We start from the raw sequence: 25,109 nt of genomic DNA, 5'->3' as shown, positions 1-25,109 counted from the left end.
CTCATATCTGTTAAAAATGTCTCCTCTACCTGTTAAGATGAATATTCCTCTCTCTATCTGCAGTCTGTAACAGTTATGTAACTTGACAGTAAAAGAAATATGTATATTGTGCACCAATTTGCTTCTGTCACAATTTATATTTTTTAATTGGGCCATATCATCTTTAAAAAGGGGTTCCCTATATAAAATGTATGGGAAACGGGCTTTAAAGGACCAGTATGTAGGATTAAACTTTTCTATGGGCCCCCAAACAAATTTTTTGAATGTGTCCAACCTTTTAATTCAGATGTTCCAAAAATAATTCGCCAAACATCTCTTGTTTACTAATTCGAAACGATATTAAGTTGTAAATTAGTCGTTACGTTATGCACAAATCTGCTCTTTTCACGTATTATAATAGTGATTTGGGTCTTTAGCATTACAAATACGATGCCCTCCATAGAGCTAGTGTTGGATTGGTCCATTTTAGGCTACTGTACAAACATGGCAGGACAATGTGGCACTCTAAGGCTAAAAAACACAACATTTTCTTACCTGTTAGTTGATATTTGACTAATGAAAACATAATTTCAAATGTTATATTGTATCTGTGTTCATAGAACTGCCCCTAAATCCCATATATTTGACCCAGATTTCACTTTGTCATAACTGTCTTCTGAAATAAAGACACACATGAGGTGTTTGTTTTTGTTCCAGGAGCAAAAATCTTCCTGAACCACAACCACTACGAAGGCACCGTCTCTTTCCTTCCTGCCGAGAACAACATCGGGAACCCCAGGGACAAGCTGCCGTGTCGATCGGGGTAAATAAAACATTAACCATATCTATTTCTGCAGCTTTCCAACACCGCGCACTAACTTATCTGATGTACTGTAGTTCAATAGCAGCTCTGCACCTGCCACGCGCCGTAAAACGGGCTAGTTTACGCTGTCAGGGAAAACCCGATCTGATTTATTGTGGACTGAACACATTCGGTCTCTTCTGACATGAGCCAGAATGAGTGGTTTGGTTTTTGAGATGATCGAACGATGTTTGCATTCGTTACTGAGACTGAAAAGGGATGGAAAAACATTCATCAGGGAAAACGCCATTTTTCTTGACAGCTTGTTTTACCATAAAAATGTGGTATAACTATGCCGCTAAAGGCCTTTTTCTCCACTTACATGAGCCCCTCTGACAAAAAAAAAGATTTAAATTGCAATACGAACCACATCGGGGTAAAATAGACGAGAATGTATTTCCACCTAATGAATCATTTGGGCTTGTTAAGGCAGAGCATCTCACTGTTGTTTTGATGACTGTAGAAATTAAGTGATGCTGATATTTCAGGTGCCACGTCTGTCAGCACAAGCACTCATCAAAGGAAAAGCAGCGGGGGATGTTGGAGGAGAAGGAAGCGTCTGATAAAGGTACAAGTTTGGGATTATGTTAAATTAGTCACACTGCAAAAAAAGAAAAAATAAACCTCTGCCTCGTTATCTGCTTGTTTTTCCTCCTTACAAACTATTTTCGTAAATGTTTTTTCCTAAACTCCTGCTCGGAGAGGAAAAGACCAAAAACTAAGAGGATGAGACAATTCCACACACACACACCAGGAGCTAAATCAGGGGCGATTCGCATTTTTCTCTCTTTTGGGCAACAATAAATACCAGAGAAAGTCTGAGAGTAAATAACACCATCCCCCTGCTTCTCTAATGTTTACTTTATCTCAATTTTCTTTTGGGACTGTTTCTGTCTCCCGCAGCACGGAGAAGCTCTTGATGAGATTCTTGATGGGTTATTGACGAGAGAAAATATTAAACTGATTTTTAGTGACACTGCTCTACTCTCCATCGAGCCCCGTCGGTGCTTTTATTTGTCCCTTTTTTTTTCCCCATTTCCACATCTTCATAATCCAGCTCTTCCTCTGCATGATCAAATTACGTGTACAGCAGAGCTGTCACTTTTTTTTTCTAATATAATATATTGCATGATATTCACACACACACACACATTATGTGAGGTTGATGAACTGTGCTGCTGATCTGTGATGCTTCTCTGGCTGTGTTCCTTTGTTTGATTTGGTGTAGAACCCAAAATACTTTCACATGCTGCTGTTCACATGCTTTGATGAGGTGATTGCCCACTCAAGAGGATGCTTTAGTTTGCTTGTGTGCCTCCATTTTCACAGCAGAACAACAAAGCACCACTGTGCGTCATTTTCCCACGGATTCAAAGTGAATCTACCGCTAAAGCCACTGGAGGATTTTAAAATCCGACTTGATTTTTAAAAACGTGGGAGACCACAGACGTAACGAACTTAAGGCCACATTGTACTTCTCCGACTGCGTAATGCGTTATCCATCTGCGTCACCACGTAGACCACTCGAGCCTTTATACTTCTGCGTCGTGGTGACGGATAGGCGCTGCAATTTCCCGCCCGATCAGTAGGGGTCGCTGCGCAAGGTTGTTGTGCTTTTGGCTACAGTGAGCAATGGCGTCCGAGGGAGAAAGACTGTTGTTGTTGAAACAGTGGCCGTTTGTCACTTTTCTGTGACCCGGAACGCAGTTTTAAGATAATTTGAGGCGAGAAATTGGCCATTTAGAGTCTAAACATGTGCTGTGTGTGTTAAGATATGACGTATTTATAGTTTGGCAGCGACGAAGTCGGCGGTGTTCAGCTCCACCCTCTGTGGACGCTCGGTGCTCACTGTGAGCCGGCACAGAGCAGCTTAGCTCGGCCTGTCCTGAGGACCAATCGCAGCTCTTGCCGTCTCCGTTGTCCCTTGACGGAGCGACGGACACTTAAAAAATACGCTTTACTCGTAACTAGAGCTGCAACTAACGATTATTTGTGTTTGTCCAACCTGGAAATGACGATGTTCTCGAATGTTTTGTTTTGTCCACAAACCAAAACGATTCAGTTTTAATGATTTCTTTGTTATGTGGAGCAAAGAAACGAAGAAAATATTCACATTTAAGAAGCTAAAAACAATCAGACATCTTCGAACCGCTCAATCGATGATCAAAATAGTTGACGATTAATCGATTCATTGTTTTAATCCTGAGATCCTGAGGATGAAAGACACAGGACCACACTCTTGGTGTTTAATGATTTTCAGGGAGGAGATTCCACGGATTTGGGATCTCGCAGAGACTCGCGCATTTTAACGGGATTTCAGAATATAAACAGACACGGACGTGGCCTGTCGGCGTGTTGTACTGTATGTGCGATGTTTTGTGCTGAGAAACGTATAAAAGCTGTGGATGAAGTCATGGCTGAGAAGACGGTGTCAAGTTGGCTTGTACAAGTTACGGCTCTCCACAAAAGTACGCAGCATCTGTTTCCCGGTCAACTGGCTCTCATTGGTTATTGCGGGGTTCTGCTCACGCCTCCAATCGCTGTTCAGACGTAAATATCGAACATGTTTGGATATTCGCTTTGAAGACTCTGATGCGTCACACGACAGGATCGTTTGGCCAGATAATCTCTTCAAATCAGCCTAAAACTGGAGAGCACGCTCTGCTGGGCCACGTAGTAATTGCTTCAAACAGTCTGATGTGCTTCGAGGCTCTTATATTTTAAACTTGAGTGGGTTTTTAAGGTGTGAAATTTGGATCCCAATTATAAATTTGGTATAAAAAGTGAACGCCCGAGTTCCTCTAGAGGCGATACCAAGGCTACCACACACACACACGCACTTCATTATCTACTATCCACTCAGCCCACCAGCATAGCAGCAAAAACCTCTGGAGGCAGATGAAATAGTGACTCCTGTGTGGGTGCACTGGTGCATGTTTGCATGTGTTCTTTTTTTCCCCCTCTCTAATTAGTGTGCTGATGTTACATTTAAGATTGTATGTATTGCTCTGGCTATCTGGGACTGCGGCTTCTTCTGCTATGTGTGTGTGTGTTTGTGTTGTGTTGTGTAAATCTGAAAGCGAGTGTGTGTCCCGTTTGTGTGTTGATATGTGACAGACTCCCACTAATCAGGAAGATATTTGGCTCTGCCAGCGGGTTTGTCTCACGCCGTTGCTGCTGTTTGTTTTTTTTGCGATTTCTCCGTCTCTGTGTCTCTTTCTCTCTCTTCTCTGGCATGGGAAATCTGAGACAACTGCTAAATCAATGAGGCACGACACACTCACTCTCTCTGCAAATGAGCCAACCTCCCCTCCGAAAAGCAAATACTCATTTGTAGACGTTCACCGAATGAAGAGCCTACGGTCCACAGTTGGATTTGTTGTTGGGTTTTTTTTTTTTTCCCCCACATTTTTTTTTTTAATGTAGCGTTAATCACAGATTCCCAATTAAAATATTGTTTTATTCATGTAGCCTCAACGGGCTTGTTATCATCGGTTCGCGTTATCACCTCTGTCGGTTTGTTTTGCAAAACGAGGGGGAAAGGTAATGAATCGTTTTGCTTTCCGAGATCACATAATTTTCCCTCTGAGATGCTCATAAAAAAAAAAACAGTCAGATGCTAATTCCGAAGTCTGTGATCACTTTTTCGCAGCTCACTGCAGTGACTGGCTGGTGACAGGCACCGCCAGTCCCGTGGGTGACGATACCACTGTGTCTTTTGATACGCCATCATTTGTAAACAGCCGCTAATCTCCCAGGAACAGAGTGGCGATTTGTGAAGTGCAGCCATCGCGTCTGTCACTTGAGACTCGGAGGCCACGTGTGCGTCTAATCGTGACAAGATGACTTCAAGTTAACGCAGTGTGTCTTCTTTCTGTGCAGCTCTCTTTGATGGCGCGAGCCCTTCATCAGCCAAACATAATTGTGTTTTGTAACAGAAGCTTTAGTGGCAGCATCAAAGTTTCTCTCTCGGCTCAGTCGTCGGGGAAATGCTGCTCTAAGGCTTCCTGCCAAGACATCTGGATCTTAATGGACCCTCATCAGCATCACTGCTGTAGTGTGACAAGCTTGGAACTTAACCCCAGGACTCATAAAGCTTGTGCAAAATACACAGTATAATTTCTAAAAGTCATTACCTGATGGTACACAGATGATTAGTTTCGGCATTTCTGTTAAAAAACCGAAACTGGAGGCTTAAAAGCAGCAGTAGTAGCTAAATGTGTCTCTTATCTAACTCTTACAGGTTTGGACTGAGGAAGTTCAGGATTTTTAAAGTGGGGTTATATAATAACTTAATAAAGTGCGTGCCTCTTTTTCCTGCCTTATACTGATACCAATATCACAACCTTGAGTAAATACCGATACCGATATCGGTCACCTACAGTCGTTTTAGGCCACTAATCAGTTTCGAATCGAGTAATTTGAACCAAAGCATTTTACCACCGAACCATAACCAGCTACTTCAACACGTATTCTGCTTCTAAAAGGAAGACATAAACAGCTTAAAAAGTTAGCTTTTTTTACAGACTGGGCTTTGTTTTTAATTGTTCTTATATTGGCTCCAGTCATTTTGACCATTACAGGTACAGATACAGAGTATAGAATTGGTTCATCCCTAATTTTAGCCAAAGTATGGTAACGCTTTCTTTTACAGTCCCCTAATTACCTGGTATTTAGCTGGTAAATTCATGGTAACACTAAAGTGTTGCTAGGTAATTACCAAGGGTAATAAGATAAGTAAATACAGTGAAACCGTTGCCAAAATACTGGGTAATGCACGGTAATGTACTCGGTAAGTAAAGTAAAACTGTACTGTAAAAGAAAGCCAAGCTTGTTTCCATGTAATTACACACATTTTTAGGGTTAGGTTTGTTAGATTACCCCTTGGGTAAATAGCTAGTAATTAGGGGACTGTAGGTACCTGCTTATTACCAGTTTATAACCCAATAATACACTTACATTTACCATAGTTTTGCCATAGTTTAGCTGTACATACCTTCTTATTAACAGCAGTAATAACACGCTATAATTAACTATATAGTTACCAGGTAAATGCCCAGTATTTTGGCAACAGTTTCACTGTATTTACTTTCTTATTACCATTGGTAATTACCTAGTAACACTTTGGTGTTACCATGAATTTACCAGGTAAATACCTGGTAATTAGGGGACTGTAAAAGAAAGCGTTACCAAAAGGGGTAATTATCAGTTGTTGGTCTTCTGTTGCCTCAGTCACTAGGTATTTACACTCTTAGAAATATAAGTGCTAAGTAGAACCATGTAAGGTTATTCGGGTTGTCCTCATAGGAGAACCCTTTTTGGCTCCAGGTAGAACCTTTTTTATAACCCTTTTGGAGGGTTCCACCAAGTACCCCTTTGAAACCCTTTATTCAGGAAAGGGGTTTTAAAGGGTTCTCTGTATCAAAATGGTTCCTACTGGAACCATTAGTGTTACCAAGAACCCTTGAAAAAGCAGAAGCAAATGGTTCCAGGTAGAACCTCAGCCCTTGTAGAAGGACCCTTTTGGAACCCTTATTTCTAAGAGTGTATAATGTAGGTAAATCTGAAGCGATGGAGGCAGCAGTAGACCTAACACCTCCTGGGTTCTGTGAGGTAAAAATCCCAAACGATCAATACAAGGCAGACACAATCCCAAACATCTGTAGAGTTCTGCTGAAGTTTCGTTGAATAGAGCCTTGCAGAAGAAGGATAAATTGCAGCGGCGTGTGTTCACTGCAGCACTGAGCTTCCTTATTTACCAGTGTCAGTGTCAGATTTAGGACTAAGGAGGAAAAAGAGAGGAGTGAAAAGTAAATGGCTAGTGGAACATTCAACGTTCAACAGCTTTTGCACATTTCCCTCCTTGAACGTGCCCTAACTCTCACGTGAAAATGCTGAAGTCAGAGTGAATTCACTCATTTGCACTAGTTGCATAGTTTTTCATATATTATACTCGACCTGTATGTAGTCCAATATGCTGTGTAATGTATTTTTATTAAAGTATTACATGCAAGCCTCAAAGCACAATTTCAAGAGCTTTAATACAGTCATGTTTTATACAACTTTTTTATCAGAAAGCTATATTTTTTTTCTCCTCCGTTTTTGCCAGGGAATGCTATCATTTGATGGAGCATGCTATGATGTGTGCCAGTGTTAACTTTCTCATCCTCCCACTCTGACAAAATCAAACCTCGGATAACTTTTACTCTTCCAAACCGAATAAACTGAATAACAGCAACAAAAAAAAAATCACTCATGTTATATATATTGAAAGAAAAAGCCGCGCGTCTTTTTTACTCAAACTCAAAATACGCTCCTCTGTTTCAGATGACAGTGGCGGTTGGCGCGTGGTCCATGGAAAGTTCATCGCCATCAATTTAGCCAGTATGAGCTGCGCGTGTCCACGCAGCCCTCAAGGCCTGTCGCCGTCTGCCCACCTTGCCGACGGCACGACAGACCTCATCTTGGTCAGGGAGTGCTCCCGCCTCGATTTCTTCAAACACCTTCTCCGACACACCAACAAAGACGACCAGGTAGGTTTTTTTGGGCCTTGTGAAAGACCTTTCTTTCTTCGATCAGTGTGTTGAATTGTATTAAATATTATTTAAGAACGACTGAATACCACATGTAGAATTCATTTGTAATGCTCATATAATCAGCAGTTGTGTAATACGGATGCCTTGGTGGCAAAACTGAATGATCTGTTTATGCATATGCATTCTTTAAAACCACATCCATCAATACATCATTGTATTTTAAAAGCAATGTCAGATTATTTCAAATGCATTTCTCTAATTTGCACAGTCCTGTACATAAACAGTGTACATGCAGTACAACAGGGTGTCCGTTGCATCCAGCAGGAATGAAAGTAGCCTCTTCTTTCAAAACCACAAAACTTTTAACTTTTTTTCTGCTCCTTCCATCTCCTTCCATCTCCTCCCTCCCTCCGCTACAGAGTTTAATGCTCAGCATCGAGAGTTTCTCAATCTGCGCGCTGATGAATTGAGAGTCTGTTAAGTCTGTGAATGAGCTCGCTTGCTGTGCTAGCACCTCCGTTTGCTGACGCCGCTCAATTCCTCAACTATGGTTCAATTTAGTTCAAATGCCTCAGCCCTTGTGCCTTCCCACGTATCATAAATAACCTCCACCATGGTCCAGGGAGGCACCAGTAATCGCTGCATCAGGGATCTGCTGTATGGGAGAACGGGCCTGATACCAGACTAATGCCCTCTTAGGGCTGTGAAAGTATTACCAGGGGAAGTGTAGTGATTAGTAATTATTACTTCAGGAAGGACCTTGGGAAGTTTATCCCATTTAGAAGAATCTTGGAAGTAGTTTCAGTGGCTCGGCCTCGGTAAAGGTCTGATATTGTGAACTGTATTTTGAGCCAACACTGACACCCCGAGGTCAGTCTGAACTTTTTCAAATCAACATGTTTGTAGATTTTTGGAGCACAAGGATGAGTTCTTGGGTATTTTTGGGGAATAGTATGCATCTGGCTTAAAAATTGTATGATTGTTGAGTGCAGAAGATGTTGCTGTTTGGCTGAAATGTAGTAACTAAAGGCAATGCTGTGCTGAGTTCCCCTGGCCTTCCACCATCCAAATGATATTAATCAATCACTAAAAAATCAGAAAAAAAAAACAGACTAAGGATAAGCCTTTTATATGCACAGGTTTTTCTTTATGGAGCCCAAATGCACAAACCAGTCAGACATCCCTTTTTTGCATGTAAAAACCCCCATAGTTACCTGAAGTGCTTGGGGGAAAGAATAGCGTGAGGTGAGGTGTGCTCTTGTCTTTTACATCTTGTCTCACCACTCAACAAATAGTTGATTATAGAGTCTCTCCCCAAGGTCAAAATACTTCAGAACCACAGCTTGTGTTTTGCAGTGTAGCTTTTAACCAGACACTTGCATGTATGGATGACGGTGTCAAAAAGTTGGGTCCACGACTTAAGTCAGAAAGCAATATCTGGACAGCTGCTGGGCGATAAAGTGTCATTTTGTAGACGTATCCTCCGCGCAGGCTTTTTAGCTAGGATTTTTTTACAGGGTGTCCCCCCTTGCCCTTCTGCGCACCGCTCCTGCTGACTCTGCTCTTCTCTCTCCTGCATTGTGCGCCACTGTAAGCGGACACTTCGTATGGATGGAATGGATCATTTCTCTATGTGCAGTTATATCCCCACATCCATATATGACACATACATAATGATTTTTATGACGAGGATCGAGTACAGTCGCGATGAAATACAGGAGATCAGAGTAGATCTTAGTAAACTGTTGACAGATTCTCAAGAGCGCACTTTTCATTGTTTTTACTCTGTGGTCTCATTCTTTCTTTAGAAGGCGCTTTAGCGCTGTAATTAAGGGAATAACAGATGCATCAGATGAGCTGATCTCTTTAGTTAACTGCTCAAAGGGAGAGAAGAGAGTGTCGCGGGGAGTTCATAATCAGCGCTAGGCTGCAGCCAAGTTTCGCTTTTGCGCAAAGAGACTTTCCAGTAGGGATGGGACTTTTTTGTCGACAAAGCGATCGACAATTGACACGTGCGCACCTCGACAAAAAAATTACGAGTAAAAAAAAGTCGAATCGTCACAAACACGTAAAGTTTACGACCACGGAGGTTGAGGAGGCTCCCTGCGCTCCCAGGCGATGGTGGGCGCGTCACCGGCTCGTTCTCTCGAGTGGCTGTGCACGTCCAAGCGTGTGTGTGTGTGCGTGCAGTGCGAACGAGGTTGCGCTTAAGTTTACGACGGGGGTGGGGGACATAACACAAGCTCTGCACAAATGAAGACGGCATTTCATCCAGTCAAGATCATTGTACTTCACTCTGGTGGACACCTAACGAGCGCGTTCTGGCAGCAAAAACTACGGCCAGCACGCGCCGGTCTATACCCGCGCGTCATCACAACATCTTTTGGGTGGTTACCGGGGGAAAAATAGGGCGTCTTTAGGGCGTCCTTCTTATTATTTTCATCCTAGGGACGCCCGGACGCCGTGCTGGCTAAAAGCCTGCCTCCGCGGCCACTAAAACAGCATTGGTTTACAATGAAACAAAAGATTATACTTTCTAAACTGCTGTCCAAGAATCCCATAATTCAGTATCCATATTGTGACGCCGTCAGCGAAGAGTCACGTCTCCAGCTCCGGGATGTTGTCGCTGCTTTCCTTGCGGCACACTATGAGGTAGACAAGTGGTCGTATGAGCAGTCTGAGCGAGACTTTGCATCAAAGTTCACTTAATATCAGCATCACTGTCCAGCCGAGCAGAGAGAAACAAGCAGCGAGAAGCCGCTAAGCGTATTCATGGCCTTGTCAGAAAGCCTTTTAGGCAGACCGTCCAGCGTGAATGCAAAGCGGCTGCAGTCATAAAGTGGGTCTGATGTGAAATAAATGGCTGTCACTCTGCTTTCGGGGGATGAGAGAGGGCCAGAAAGTGAGAGCGTGAAGAGAGAGAGGGACGAAAACAGAGGCAAGAAAAGAAGGCAGTGAGAAAGTGGCACTCTGTGAAGTTGAAGAAAATAGTGAGCCGAACCTTTCTGCAACTCTGAGATGAAAGGAGATTTTGACCAAATCGTTTCTTTTCATCTCTCTATTTTCTTCTTTCCTTTACATTTACATTGTTTTTATGCGCCTCCATGTTATCTGACCCCTCCTCTCCTCTCTCTCGCTTTTCCATTATTCTGTATTTGTTCTCCTGTTTGCCATCTTCTGTTTGATAAATGGGGAAAAAGGGAAGGACAACCCCACATGCGGTTTTGCGTTTCATTATAAAAATCAGTAGGAGTCCATAAAAAAACACAATAGAAGGCAAATTAAATTTTTTACCGCACCCACCAGGAGCTAGTAAGCTAAACAAAAAAAAGCCACTTTTTTTATCAGGCAATATAATCATCATATTTCACAGAATTGTTACACTGCCCATTTTGTGTGCTCTTGTGTATAAAATTACGTGGTTTATGTTCATTGGGAGGCGTTTAAATGGTCCAAAAGTGCATGTTGTTTTCAGAAGAAAGTCTGAGCACAGTGTGAACTCCAATCATCCACCAAAGACAAGTTTCTGGGACACTTGATGCTCGTGTTTTGTTTCCCTGACTTGGAGCAGAGAAACGACATACGCTGTATACGTGCTTTTACCACCTGTTTGTCATGCTACTGTAAATAAAACTGTGTTTTGAGGATGAAACTTAAGGTCATTCATGAGAGTGTGGTCTTTAACCTCTGCACCATCTGTTGCCACATCTGTTGCTTCACCTATTTATCCATCCATCTCTCCTGTGTGCGTCTCACTCTCTCCCCAGTTTGACCACTCGTTTGTCGAGGTCCACCGGGTGACCAGGTTTCGCTTCCAGCCGCGGCACCAGGAGCTGGTGTCGCTCGAAGACCTGAGCAAGACTCCGAAGAAGGCCGACTTCAGTCCAGTGTGCTCCTGCCAAACGACCTGCAGCTACGGCAGAGCCCACAGCAGCTGGAGCTGCGATGGAGAGATCCTGCATCATGCTGCCATCCAAGTCAGGTAACTTCGGGCAGGGTCGTACTTGGAGCGTGTGCACGTGCACATAGGTCTGCGCTATGTAGAGCTGTAACAGTTAATCGAGTATTAATCGATAACTATATATTGATAAACGATTAATCGGTTTGAAGCTTTTTTTCATGATTAAAACAAGATTTCTGATTGTTTTAGCTTCTTAAGTGTGAGTATTTGCTTTGTTTCTTTGCTCCACAGAACAAAGAAATCATTAAAACTGAATCATTTTGGTTTGTGGACAAAACAAGACGCTCGGGAACATCGTCATTTCCAGGTTTTGACAAAACACCGATCAACGACATTTTGTGGATCAAACGATTCATCGAGAAAATAATCGACAGATTAATCGATTACAAAAATAATCGTTAGTTGCGGCTCTAGCGTGATGTACATTTTGTCACCTGCCCATTTCTGAGATGGTCCCTAAGAAGACAAAGGCATGCACACACTCTTAGAAATAAAAGTGCGAAGTAGAACCATATAAGGTTCTTCGGCTTGTCCTCATAAGAGAACCCTTTTTGGTTCCAGGTAGAACCTTTTATAAAGCTTCCACCTGGAACCCTTTTGGAGGGTTCCGCCAAGAACCCTTTTAAAACCCTATTCAGGAATTGGTTTTAAAGGGTTCTCTGGATAAAAATGGTTCTTATTGGAACCATTAGTGTTACCAAGAACCCTTGAAAAAACCTTCACAGGATAAACATGGCAAGTTTCTTGTGGCTATGAAGAAGTCAGCAAGTACCCACACGTATACAACTCGGTGCTCAAAGAATAATGAAACACAAATGAGGTGTGAAATGTGTGAGACATGGGTTAGTATGACCCCGGCCGTTAGCCCCCCCGCTTTTTGTTTTTATTTGAAATAAAGTTGCTGTATTCAAAACTAAAACTAAGCTTCATTGTGAAGCATAAATCAGAAAAGTTGGCAGCTGGCAGTGGAAAGTTATTGTCACTTATTTGTAATGATGGATGTTTTGCCCGTGTATATGGCTTTTTAATGCTGTAACACTGAAACAAACACCCGTTTTTTTTTTCCTCCCATTTGCTCAAGAAGGGCACACTTCAATCATTTTACCACCATGCCCACTCATTTTCAGTATTAAGAAGGCTGTGACAAAAAATGACATTTTGAAGAGGCCGGCAGCTCAGATGATGACTGCCAAATGGCTTTGAGTCTGCGTGCGCAATATTGCAGAAACAATATAATGGAAGAAATATTCAGAGCTCAAAGCTATTGCATCACCATGGTTGGGTATTTATGGTAAAGACTTTACGTCTGCGTATTAGGCTGTAATCTTAGTTTAAATAGCCCTAACTTCTTTCTGAGTATCATATATAACTGAGGCTTAAGTAGGACTTGATCACATTCTGTTTGTGACAGCTCAGTATTCTCAGCACACGATGTAGAACCTTTTTCTATTTTTTTTTGGCCACATTTACTTTTAAACAAGACTGAAATATCTAACTTTGTGCAGCATTATTAGAAGGTCATTGTTTGTTTTTTAATTAGGTTGGGGTTAGGGTTAGGGTTCGGGTTTGGCTAACCCTAACCTGGTTACTGTGAAACTGTTGTTTAATTGTTATGTTAAACAACATACAGAAACCCTAACACTAAAAACCCCTACGGGAACAAGAAAACTATTTATTTCCCACATTACCCTCTCATACCTTCAGACTTTACCAAAATGGAGCACCATGTCCTGCAAAGACACCCTAACAAAACATTAGCATTTTGCGCTAAAATGTGACATGCTAATCAATCTAGCACAAAGCATGATGGAATGATGAGGGCCAACATGCTATATACACCAGTAAGACTTAACAAGTAGACTTAAAAAAGAAGTCATACATTAAAAAAACAAATATAATAAAACAAGTAATTTAGTAATTAAGAAATAATCATATATACAAACCTAGTTTAGCTGCCAACAGTGCTAAATTAGCAAACATGCTATATATTATACCACCATCGCCTTAGAGCTGACTCTTATTCTTTTAATACATATAACACTATTAAGAAGTAAGAAATTAATCATTTGATTAAAAAAAACAAAGTTTAAAATGTCTATGTGTAAGAAAGTCCGTACCGAGGAAACATTAGTCGTAACTGGAAATAAAGCTGTCCTACTGTTTGGTGTGACAGGAACCAGAGCAGTAGTTCAATTAGCAGTGCAGGCGTCCAGCAGCGTCCGATCAGGAGACTCTTTCATTGTTCTCTGCTGGACTGTCTTAGCAACACGTTGGACGTGTCTGCCCTCATTATTCTGGCTCTGTCCACACTTCAGCCTCTCGCGCTATCAGATCTCTCTACAGCCAGCGTGGCAACTGCTGCTTGACACATCATTTATTTCACGCTCCATTGTATTTCGCCAATGATGCATGGTGCTGTAATGTTGCTAATTTAATGGCCCTCCCCATGTTCAAAGGCTACTCCCCTTTAATTAAAGCAGAAGTCCGTCCATTTATCGTCTCTTCCCCTCTGCTAATCGTTCTTGTGAAGAGCCTGCCCGGGTGTGGATAATTAATGGTAATAGCCCAGGCGAAACGGACTGAAAGTAAGAAAGAAAAAGGGAAAGACAAAGAGTTTTGCTTTTTAAAGTTACTAATCCATTTGGGGGGGGGGGGGGGAACCGGAACGGTCCATTGATGTCGTCATCGTCAGTTTTTCGTGTTATTATTGTCACAGTTGTCATTTTGGGGCGCGAGAGCTCCAAAATAGTTTTGAATTTCTGACCCCTGGTCATATTTCTACTACGCTCACACCCCACGCCAAGTAACGAAGTAACTTTTACTTAAAGTACATTTCAAATGTACTACTTTTTACTTCTACTTGAGTACATTTTCAGATGACTACTTTTACTTCTACTTGAATAATAGTTCATCAAAGTATTGGTACTTTTACTCATGGTATCCGCGGGGTCTTAAAAAGTCTTAAATCCAATCATTTGAATTTACGGCCTTAAAATGTCTTAAATTCTCCTAAAATCTCATAAAAGGTCTTAAATACAATTTTGAAAGGTCTTAAAAATCTATTGACGTTACGTTTATTTAAAACATGCATAAACTTCAGTCTCGCTTTGAAATGTTTCTATTTTTGAGGATGCGATAACATAACTACAAACACGGAACTAAAGTAGGTCACCTGTGCTGCCCGGTGAGAATTTATCGAGCACCAATAGCTCGTGTGCTCTGCACGCGCCGCGGTGTGTTACAGCTTAGCATAGCAGCAGAGAAAACTAAATGAAAGCCCACAGCGAAGCCGAATTGCAAGTTCAACGATTTGTGGCTCCAATTTTCCTTCATGTCTTTTGTACTTTTTTGCCAGTATGGATTTGAAATGGGTCTTAAATTGTATTCATTATGGCTGTTACTTGAGTACAATATTTTAGTACTTTCTCCACCTCTGGTACTATCATAACACCCATTGTGTCCCGTTTTCTTTGTACCTCGCATGCATCGGAAACTGTTCTGCGTGTCGTTAAAGTGCGTCCGGCCCATCTGTACCACAGCGTCTGTTATCGCAACTCTTTAAAAGGTCTTTTTTACACACAACAAAACTGTCCCGCTTTCAAGTTTGTGTGTCAAGTCAGCACAACGGACATTTCTACACGGACAGTGGAGTAACGCAAATGAAATGAAACACAGTCATTACGCTGAGGGTTTGTTATTCAGGATAAAATGATGACTTGTTTTTGTGTGTGCACTCTTTCTCTCTGCAGAGTCCAGAGCCAGTTGATCCGACTGTTCGCCCGCGGTATCGAGGAGCAGCAGCAGCAGCAGCAGCAGCAGCAGCCGCAGCCGTCGTGTGCGTTTGAAGATCTCTGTGCACCGTGGGGCCCGGAGCCAATCACACACTGTGCGGTCTGAGAGCTGGACGACGCCTGTCGCCACTAGAAATCAATTCAGAAAGTTGCACTCCAAAAAGACTGTTTCGGGGGCGAGGGGGGGGGGGGGAGAAAGCACACATCACGCAAAAAATATTGGCATCCCGTGAGTAACATGTGCAGGAGGTCTTCTCTTTGCACAAGATGTGATGGAATGATGAAAGAAAAAAGCTGCCACACGGCCGGTGGGGGGGCTGTGTCGGTGTCCACACACAGACATGAAACAGAGCTGAACTGGCCTGAGCTGGACTCACGGCAATCGGAAAAGGATTTCCAAAACCACCAAGAAAGAGAACGCAAAGAGACAGCCGGGGTGATAGAAGAAGGGTGGCTTTAAATGGAGAAATCCTGCCACACTGATAAAAAAAAAAAAGACTTTAAAAACTCAGGGTTGCACTGAGGAAAAAGAAGAAAACTCGTGTGCAATCTGCTGTTCCCTTTTTGGGGAGAAAAAAATATTTCATCTGTGACTCAGGTGAAAGTAGATATGAGCCAGGGGCACTAATGAAAAGAACTGAATACCCTGCTAATACACTAACAGGACCCCGGTGGCTGCTGGGTAATAAGGCAAAGTGGTTGCTAAGTGATTCATTGTGTCTCAGCGCTGCTGTGCTGCACCTGTGGCTCTGAGCTCCTTTCCTCTCTGGCTGGAAGCGAGCAACAGTTCAGCCGTCACCTGGGATTAGCCAATATTATGGTCTGTGTTATTCTAGATAATCCGTTCAATGGATTGAAAAAAAAAAAAAAAAAAAAAGACCAGGTCAAGCTGGTCTTGATGTGTCTGAAGAAGAGGTCAGTGGAGAAGAACCAGCTGCTTTTATTGTTGTTGTTAGTGTGTGAGGTTTGTGTGTACTTGTATTTGTTATCTCAATAGGACATTTCTTTCTTTGTAGCGCAAACTTTTTGAGGAACTGGTCACATTTAGGGCTAAAGATTTAATTGGTGGTAATGGTTAAGGTTTGTTTAGGTTGTTCAAATGAATGGAAGTCATTGCAGTGTCCTAAGAAGAACGAAGTGTGTGTGTGTGTGTGTGTTTGTATGCTCTTGTCTTTCTGTGCTCGTGTGGACCACCCCCTGGCAAAACACCTTTGTTTTGGGGACATTATACCCGGGTCCTGAACGTGGTCCCCACAATGTGGTAAAGACATGTAGATGCGTGTGTGTGTGTGTGTCATGCTTTATCACAACAAGTCTCATGACAGCTATTCTCTAACTGTAGCAACACACTGCTAAAACAGACACACACACACTCCTTAAAAATGTAACACCTTAAAAGCTATTTTCCCCTCTTGTGCTTTAGTCAGTACTGATGTTTGTTGTGTGTGATGTTGCATCCTCAGTGCTCTCTTATGACAGTCTGCAGTATGATGATGCTCCTACACACACTCAGACACACACACACACACACAGTAAATGTACACAGACAGTTTCAGAAATGTATCAGTGAGAAAAGGTTATTATTCTGCCTCTATTCGATTTGAACAGAAAGACTGTAGCATTATTTGTAGGCTGGATCCTTCATCTGAAATGACTCTGTCAAGCAATACTATCAGACCTGACTGTCGGAGAGTGCTGAAACTGCTGAAAGGCCGGTCTTTTGAGCAGAAGTTTCTTTATGTTATGAGTCTTAAGGCCCATTTATACTCCATTTTATGTCCGTCCGACCCAAACCTTATCTCTGCCACTACCCTATACCTATACTGAGAAATAAGTCGTGTCTGTGTTAGTTAGTTTGGATCTTGAATAACAGCATTAGTGAGGACAGACCTCAGCACACCTTATGTTAGTTTGTATAAATCACGATTCAAAGAAATTGCAATGCAACAAATCACAACATACACCAAGGATGTGACTCTAGTTCGAGTATCAGAATTAGCAGAAATATATTTCAATGTAGGTTAAGCTTCTTTTTCTTTACTGTAAAGTGTTGCTGTTCTCTCCGTATTTAAGTTAGAGCCTAAATGAAACTGTGATGTTAGTAGATACTGTGATGTTTTATTTAAATGCTTAATAAAGTGGTTTTGAAACTCAGCTCAACTCGGGCCACTGCTGCTTTTCTCTTTCACTCTCTGTCTGTCTCACGCGCTCGCTCAAAGGTCAGATCTCCCTTGCTCTGGCCTTCTCCATCTCACTCCTTCTCCTTTTTATGAGCGGAATCTAATAGGGTGCTCTGATGTGAGCAAGATGTTTCATTAAAGAACATCAGACATCAAAGGTCTCTGCTGAGATGGAGTGGTATTTCAAGCTGTGCTCGCTCTCGCACGTGGTCTGGAGCTTGTTTCCTTTTTTTTTGACACCGTGAGACAGTCTCAAGGTGACAGATAGCAAAAAAAAAGAGAGAGGGGGGAAACTTGAATTTGGAATGCATATTTTATTAAAATGTTCTATTCACAGATATGCAAACTGATCCGAGTGACAGCACAGGCTGTCAATCAACAAATGACACTTAAAAGGCATGTCCTCACATAAGCCCTTATAGCTAAATTGAAACCACACGTTTTTTTAATATTCTGAACATGGGCAAGGACATGGGGGCCTGTGTTTATTCTTTGGAAAACAACTCTTCCACACATCTTTATTATGCTTCCCTTATGCATTATTTATAAGGTGGCACATAGAGTAACACCATCTTGTGTACCACTTAAAAATTTATTATTATGATACTTGTGCGTGATATTAAATGAAAAATAATACTTTTTTTTCATCTCCTACCACGTCTGACCACCACAGTGTGAACCTCCTGCTGGTAGCACAGTAAATATTCTCTACCTAAGTGACCGAATGTCCTCAAAATGGTCCCACATTACTCAAATATAAGCACACGCATGGCACCGAGCACCGGAGGGATTTGTCAGCGACTCCGGTCCACACCTGCAACTAAATTTGTCTCATTTTCTCCCCCACCATTTTGTTGCTTTGCTTTACTTTCTCATTGATTTATTCTCCATCTGCTTGTCGGGCAGCCCTCCGAGAGCCGCTATCTCATTCCCACATCCCCACCTGAGACGCAAGGTGAGCCGAAACAGTGGCAAACACCCTGCGCTGCCGCACACACGCGCACACAAAGCAGGAGCTCGTCCCCAGTGCCCCCCAACGTCTTTACCCAAAGAAAAGGCTCCTCGACAGGACGTGGCACTGCCGTAACATCCCCTGGACACTCTTATTCTTAATCTGTCCATTTCTCATCTAACACTTCACTCACACTTCCCTCTACATCTTTTCACTCCCACATAACATTCTCGTTCGACCACGGTTTGCTTTGTGGATTCATGATGATGACGAGTGTCTTTCAGAATAATAATTTCTTTTTTTTTTCAACAAGGTTCTCCATTTAGGAGGTTTGATATGAACCATTGTCTAATCTGTGACGCACAAACCGCAAGAACTTTTCAGCAAACCGTAGAAAATGTAATAATTGTTCAAATTGTTGAGGGAAAAGTTAAAAAAATGTCCTCAAGTATGATTCAACCTTTTCCAAATCAAGACCAATATACCTTGCTTCATAGTCTGATTACTGCTTAAGCTTAGTCGGACTGGAGATGGACTTGGCATTTTGTAAATGCACAAAGATTTCCTCCCATGTCTTTGACACGGAAGTAGAAGCAGACGACGTATAAACTGCAGTACTGTTGCCAGAAGATAGCTAACAACACGGTGACGTAGGCAAGAACGAATGTTACGTCGAAAAATACCCACTTTTTGGACGAAATTCTTCCTTTATCACTTCCAACGTTTCATCGATAGTTTATCCTCAACGTTACAGCAGAGACGACAAAATGATCTACTATATAAGCCCAATGCATAACGAACAATGAGGGAAATGACAGGGAGAATGGAAGTTGTGAAAGAGGGTTTACATCCTTTCTGGTGTGCCAAGGCCACCATTCTTAATGTCATGTAAACACATTAGTCCGACTAAAATCGAGCTCGTCTTAGTCGGACTAATACACCTCGATTCATAGTCCGATTACTCTTATACGCTTAAATCGGACCTCCCCGGTCTTTGACCCAGATGTAGAAGGAGACTTTGTATAAACTGCAGTTCTGTTGCCGGGAAAAGAACTAACAGCACAATGGTGTAGGCAAGAGCGAAATCTATGGGGAAAATAACCACTTTTGGACGAGATTGGAGATTTGTTTTAGAACTAGTGCCCGACCCATCTCGCCAATCGTTTCGTTGTCGTGATTATAGAGATATACAGCGCCACCTACAGACTTGGAGTCAGATCTACACGGCCAATAAATCGTTTACTCGGACTCAGCGAGATTGCCTGTCTTAGCCTGACTATGAAACGTACTTACTGACTGTTTGTCTGCAATCTCACTATTAGATCTCAGTAACTCTCACACACTGGTGCTTTAAAACACTACCATGATGATGCACACGTCTGCAGACACAAGATCACAAAGTCACTGTGGTTTGCAGACACATACGAGTGCATCATATGATCCGGGCGACTACTAAAAAATGATTGTTTTCCCACTGCAGGCCAAACTAACTCATAAACAGTATTGTTTATGTGATAGACTGTGGGGGGGAATCGGGTGGGTGGGCGTGAAAAGCTCCATGTGTGAGAAACAGAGCGCGGTCCAAACAGCACTTCTGTCTGTATTGATCGGACTGGGCTCCCTGCGAGAGATTTAGATCAATGAGGCCATAAAAGTCGATCCTCTCAGTCAGGAGCCACTACCGGCCACTTATCTCTCACTCTCTGTCTCACCACCTTTACTCACACATTTCAACCCACTAATGCACTCACACGTGCTGCGAGGTCAGACCTGAACACTGAGCCCACTAATGTGGGTTTTTTTTAAAATTCATTTGTCATTGTATATTATTATGGTGTTATGGTATGTCATTTCCGCCATTAGGGTTCTCTTAATCAAACAATAACAAAACAGAGATTTTGATGTCGGGGAGCAGCATGGGATCATGGGAAGTGCCTTGTTTGGTTGTTTCTGAAGCAGAGCACCATCTATCCATCCATTATCTACCGCTTTATCCTCCACATAAGGGTCACGGGGGGTGCTTAATTAATCTCGGCTAACATAGGGCGATAGGCGGGGTCACACCATAGACAGATCGCCGGTCCATCACAGGGCCACATATAGAGACAAACAACCATCCACACTCACATTGACACCTACAGTTGTTTTTGGACTGTGGGAGGAAACCTGGAGAACCTGGAGAACCTGGAGAAACCCCCCACACACACAGGGAGTCGTTGTGACAAATAGAAACAATAAAATGAAAAGTCAACACAGTTGTTCAATACTACTTCAATGCCAAAATGATCCAATCCTTTACCTTGAATAGCATTGAGTTGGAATTAGTATATTAGTATGTATATCATATTTAACGCAGAAAGCATTAGTCTGACTTAAAGCTAGACCAATATACCTTGAGTCATAGTCTGATTACTCATGCATATGCTTAGTCGGACTGGAGTAGGACTTTCTTCTTCTGTCTCTGAAGTAGATACTATATAGTTTTTATATAGTATTTAATTAGTATATTAGTATGTACAGTATATAGTATTTAATGCAGAGAGGTTTTAACGAGGGCAGATTTGAAAGTTTAAATTATTCAGCATCTAAACCTGATTTTTGTTTTTGCCTGTTAATGTATATAAATAAACGATCAGACCAAACAGTGAATGGACGATAGATGAGGGTTAGAAGTATGTAATAAACAATTGTTTTTATTCATCATTTTTCATGTGAATAATACAGCAGCTGCTCTTTTTCTCTCACAGTGAAGTCGTTCCTTCATTTTTTTTGTTAACTTGTCAGTGAACCATTTTTTCCCCCACATTACAGTAATTTAGAGTAAAAGCCAACACTCAAAGTAAGAGGCCCTCGAATTAGCATTAATGCAGCAATTAGCAACACGACTATATACGCCCAGAATTTTCATAATCTTGCAAATAATAATAATAATCATCCCCAAAGCAATGCAATCATATGTAATTTGCTGCACAGAGCTTTGGAGGTTAGTGTAGCCTAATCAGCACTCAGGGTGAAACCTTTTAGCCTCGTGTTGTGTTTTTACTGCTTCCAGTTGCATTATTTGTGTATTTAAAAGAGGAAGAAGAAAAAAGAAAAGAGGACACAGTTATGTTTTAGTGCAGCAACAATAATTGCGCTGTAAAAACGCCATACTGTGTATACTCGTGCTGCCATGTTTATGAGAGCTGTCAGTCAAGCGATTACATCGTTAAACGCTGTGCTGTGTTGTGTTGAGGCAGGAAATGCTTTCTGGCCTTTATTGAGTGTAAGTGAGCAGACCGTGACACCGAAATTAAACATTTACTGAGATCTTTGTCTGTTAAAAATAGATCACGGTTTGTCTCGTAACATCAAATTTCACCCGTCTCTTTCCCTGGTGTTGGATCAATAACCTGATAATCTAATCTAACATGTTAAATGTGTTCCACCGTAGGAATCCATTCTCTGTTCCAATTTTTGTGAATGTTTTCTCTTTTTTCCCCCTCTTTTTATCTATGACAAAAGACTGTGAAGTTGAGGAAACTGTTATTCTGACATTTAGGAAAGTTCAAAATCAACAAGTCAGCTGTGAATGGAAAAGGAACATATTGTAGTCTTAATACAATAAAAAAAACAGGCATTTTAAAACTCATGATTCATAACTTTCCAAATCAATAGGACTCTCTCTCTCTCGCTCTCTCTGACAAGTTTGTTGTTCATAATGTAACAGTGTTGCTTTGGGATACAACACAAATAATTCAGCTTTTCAATATATCATCGAACACAGATGATTAAAAAAAAGGACAAAGCTGGAAGCGAGGATGGGCTCTGATAACACGATCGATACACGCATAAAACAGCAAAGTCACCACTGAGACAAATTATGGCTCCTGTCAACGTTACACTTTGTGATTGTGATACTAGATCGTGAAAAAAAAAAACGCAAGAGGAACATGTGAGAACGTGTGATTTAAGCAGCGTTTTAGTGTGTCCTTTGAGGATTATCCACAATTATGTGTGCACCTCCGGAGACGGTGATCCATAAATTGTCCGTAGGTTATCCAGTGCACTCAGTGTACTAAGTAAGGATGCTGTTGTCATCACAACGACCTCATAACAGAGGAAAAAGTGTCCCAATGCAAACTGATTAGAGACTAATGACAGTAATGTGACAGTAATGTGACCGTGGACTGTTACATTCAAAGCGTTTTCACGAATAGAAACCAGGAAGTAACTGAAACTTAGGCCCCGTCCCATTTCTACCCCTTAAAATTTCCACTTGCCCCCCCCTCGTTGAGGGAAGTGGGTTCCATATGGAATTGGGACACCACTATATGCAAATTAGCGCAGTGACCGTAACAAACGTGCTAACTTACGTCACATGTTGACAGTTCTACCGGCGGAGCGAGCTAGTTAGCTAGTGAGCTAGCTGCTTTTATAAATTGTCGCTTATTTTCTGACATTAACTGATGCTTACTGCTTATTTGAGAAAACAAAATAGTTCCTCGGCAGATGTGGCCGCCATCTTTGTTGGAAAAAAAAAAATCAGCCGGCTCGCTGAATTCACAAAGCATCATGGGTAATTTCATCTTCCACTTCCTTTTAAGCCCGCATCAGAGCTCGCTACATTTTGAGGGTTGATGATAAGTGCAAAATCGCACTCCCCCCCAACACGAGAAAAAATGTAGGGTTAGGGCAACAATTTAGGGTTAAGGGAGTTATTGGGATGGGGCCTTAGACTAAGCCAAAGTCCCTGAATAAATGACACATTACACTCATGAATAACAAAGTATAAAAACCTGTAGTATTGAATATTTTCCTTCTCCAATCAGATGTTTCATAGGGTTTACCTTGCAGCATAAGCAGAAATTGTTTAAACCAAATGACCTGGACGCCACTGACTGTCTAGTTTGGTCAGTCAAGGTCAAAAAGGTCAAACCTTTGAAGAAAAAGATGTCGATATGTCAACCATTTACGATGATATTTCACATCATTTCAAAAATAAAGGTGTTTGTTTTCAGGTGGGACCATGAATAGTTCACAAATATGAACGTGTTTGTGATGCAAAATGAATCTATTAATAAATCAAAACATACAGAAATAACTCAGAATTCTATTGATTTAAGTGGTTGATGTCAGCATACAACAAATTGTAACAATAATCTTGTCATTTTTAGATATTCTTTAAATGGACAAATGTTATATAATTATATATTTAAAGCTTCAGTTTTTAACTTCTATTACCAAAACATTGAGCACTGCTAGGCCTATTGTATAGCGTTTGCTGTTGTGCTTCCACCTTCCTTCAAAAACACACCTCTCTGTGTGCATTACAGGAATATTCCATGGATTTATTATAATGCAATACAATTTTTTTTCCACCCCCAGTGGTTCCATGCAGCCCACAAAAACTCCCCATCGCCTTCATGTATATATACATTTCCCATAAAGTTTTCATAACATAGGGTTCCCAAGACGCCACATGGCCGTGCTTTGGTGTGCTCGTACACGGCTTATGGCCTTTAGGAAAGTTAGTATATAAAGAGCCATGTCTGAAGGTGTTTCTTTTACTATTGTGGTCAATGGGAAATTAGTTTGAGTAATTTTTGTTGCAGTACTACAAGTGGCCACTAGAAAAATGGCTGCAGTTCTTATAATGCATTCATGGAACATCCCCACGGGGTGTGTGTGAAGTTTTTTTTTTTGCTTCCACACTTCCGCACTTGCACAGTATGACCAACAGAGGCCGCCAGAGGCTTGTTTCGTGAACGGAGTGAAGTCTGATTGCCTCGTTTGACGATTGGTTTGAATGTAACACGCTTCCATTCATATTTAAAAGTTACTCACGACTACAGCTTCAACTGGAATTGATCCTTTGAGTCACTCCAGTGTCTTACTAATTACTTTTAGAGTAACTTTGCCCAGGACTGGCCACGCCATCAATCTCACTGTCCACTCCAGGAGTCCACAGTGGAACTCGGGCCTGTGCCAGCGGGGCGAGTCCACACTGCTTTGTGGGAATAAGTCATTACCTCCTCGGCTGGCACTTTGTTAGCAAACAGGAAATCTGTGGCTGGAACAATCTACTCATTACTTGTTAATCACTTGAATAGGAGGTCTTGTTTGTACAGACACACACACATAAACCGAGTGGCACATGCACTAACGCGTTCAACGAGCATAGTGGACTTTGTTTTCTTTCTAAGCGCTGGCATTATTGTGCTCCTAATGGTGCTTGAAGTAATTACAATGTGATGCTTCTCGCCGTCTAGTCCTCTCCCGCCAGCCTCAGCGTGGTAGTTCCGTTTCGGAGACGGTACAACACCATACGCACGGCGCCATTCTCCGACCGAAACGACTCCATTAACCAGAAGGCATCTGCAATTGCTTCTTCTTGTGTCGAGGATATGAGGCACGCTTCAACAACAGCCTAAGTGGCTGCATAAAGAGGGGGGAAATCAGTCAGCAGGAGCAAACACACAGAGAAATTAGTTTTGCTGCGAGAGGAATCGCGCGGCAAAACAAACTTTCGACGCAGACACATTACACTGCTGTAATTTGCACTTTTGTATTACGACTTCATGGGAGCGAGCGGATGCGCGAGAAACTAATTAAATACATTTGAGAAACTTGCAGCGCTGATGAAATCGCTCGCAACTTAAAAGCAGTGGGAACTTCATGACATTATTAGAGTAAGATGCCATCACCTCTTTACTGTACACACAAGGGTGCTATTACGGTGGGGGGGGGGAAACTGCTTTGACACAAGCAAAAACAATGATAAAACAATCAGTGTTGAGTGCATGAATGCTGCCAGGCGACAGAATACATGTGGAGCTGATTTAATCGGTACTGTGTGAACTAATTTG

The 25,109-nt window shown here is 41.8% G+C and overlaps 1 protein-coding gene across 1 annotated transcript in view; it reads left to right on the top strand.

Annotated features, from left to right (window-relative positions):
* The window catches only part of cerk (ceramide kinase), a gene marked incomplete at both ends in the record, with an annotated part of 53,091 nt that extends 37,856 nt beyond the window's left edge, over positions 1-15,235 (top strand). The window contains 5 exons of the mRNA XM_083906798.1: positions 697-802; positions 1,330-1,409; positions 7,169-7,374; positions 11,145-11,359; positions 15,088-15,235. Of these exons, the coding sequence (XP_083762924.1) occupies positions 697-802; positions 1,330-1,409; positions 7,169-7,374; positions 11,145-11,359; positions 15,088-15,235 (755 nt within the window). The remainder of the gene's footprint in view (positions 1-696; positions 803-1,329; positions 1,410-7,168; positions 7,375-11,144; positions 11,360-15,087) is intronic.
* Between the last annotated feature and the right edge of the window lie 9,874 nt (positions 15,236-25,109).

Source organism: Microchirus variegatus, assembly GCF_963457635.1.
Source record: "Microchirus variegatus genome assembly, chromosome: 20".
NCBI classification, from domain to species: domain Eukaryota; kingdom Metazoa; phylum Chordata; class Actinopteri; order Pleuronectiformes; family Soleidae; genus Microchirus; species Microchirus variegatus.
This window is presented reverse-complemented; position numbering and strand designations above follow the sequence as displayed.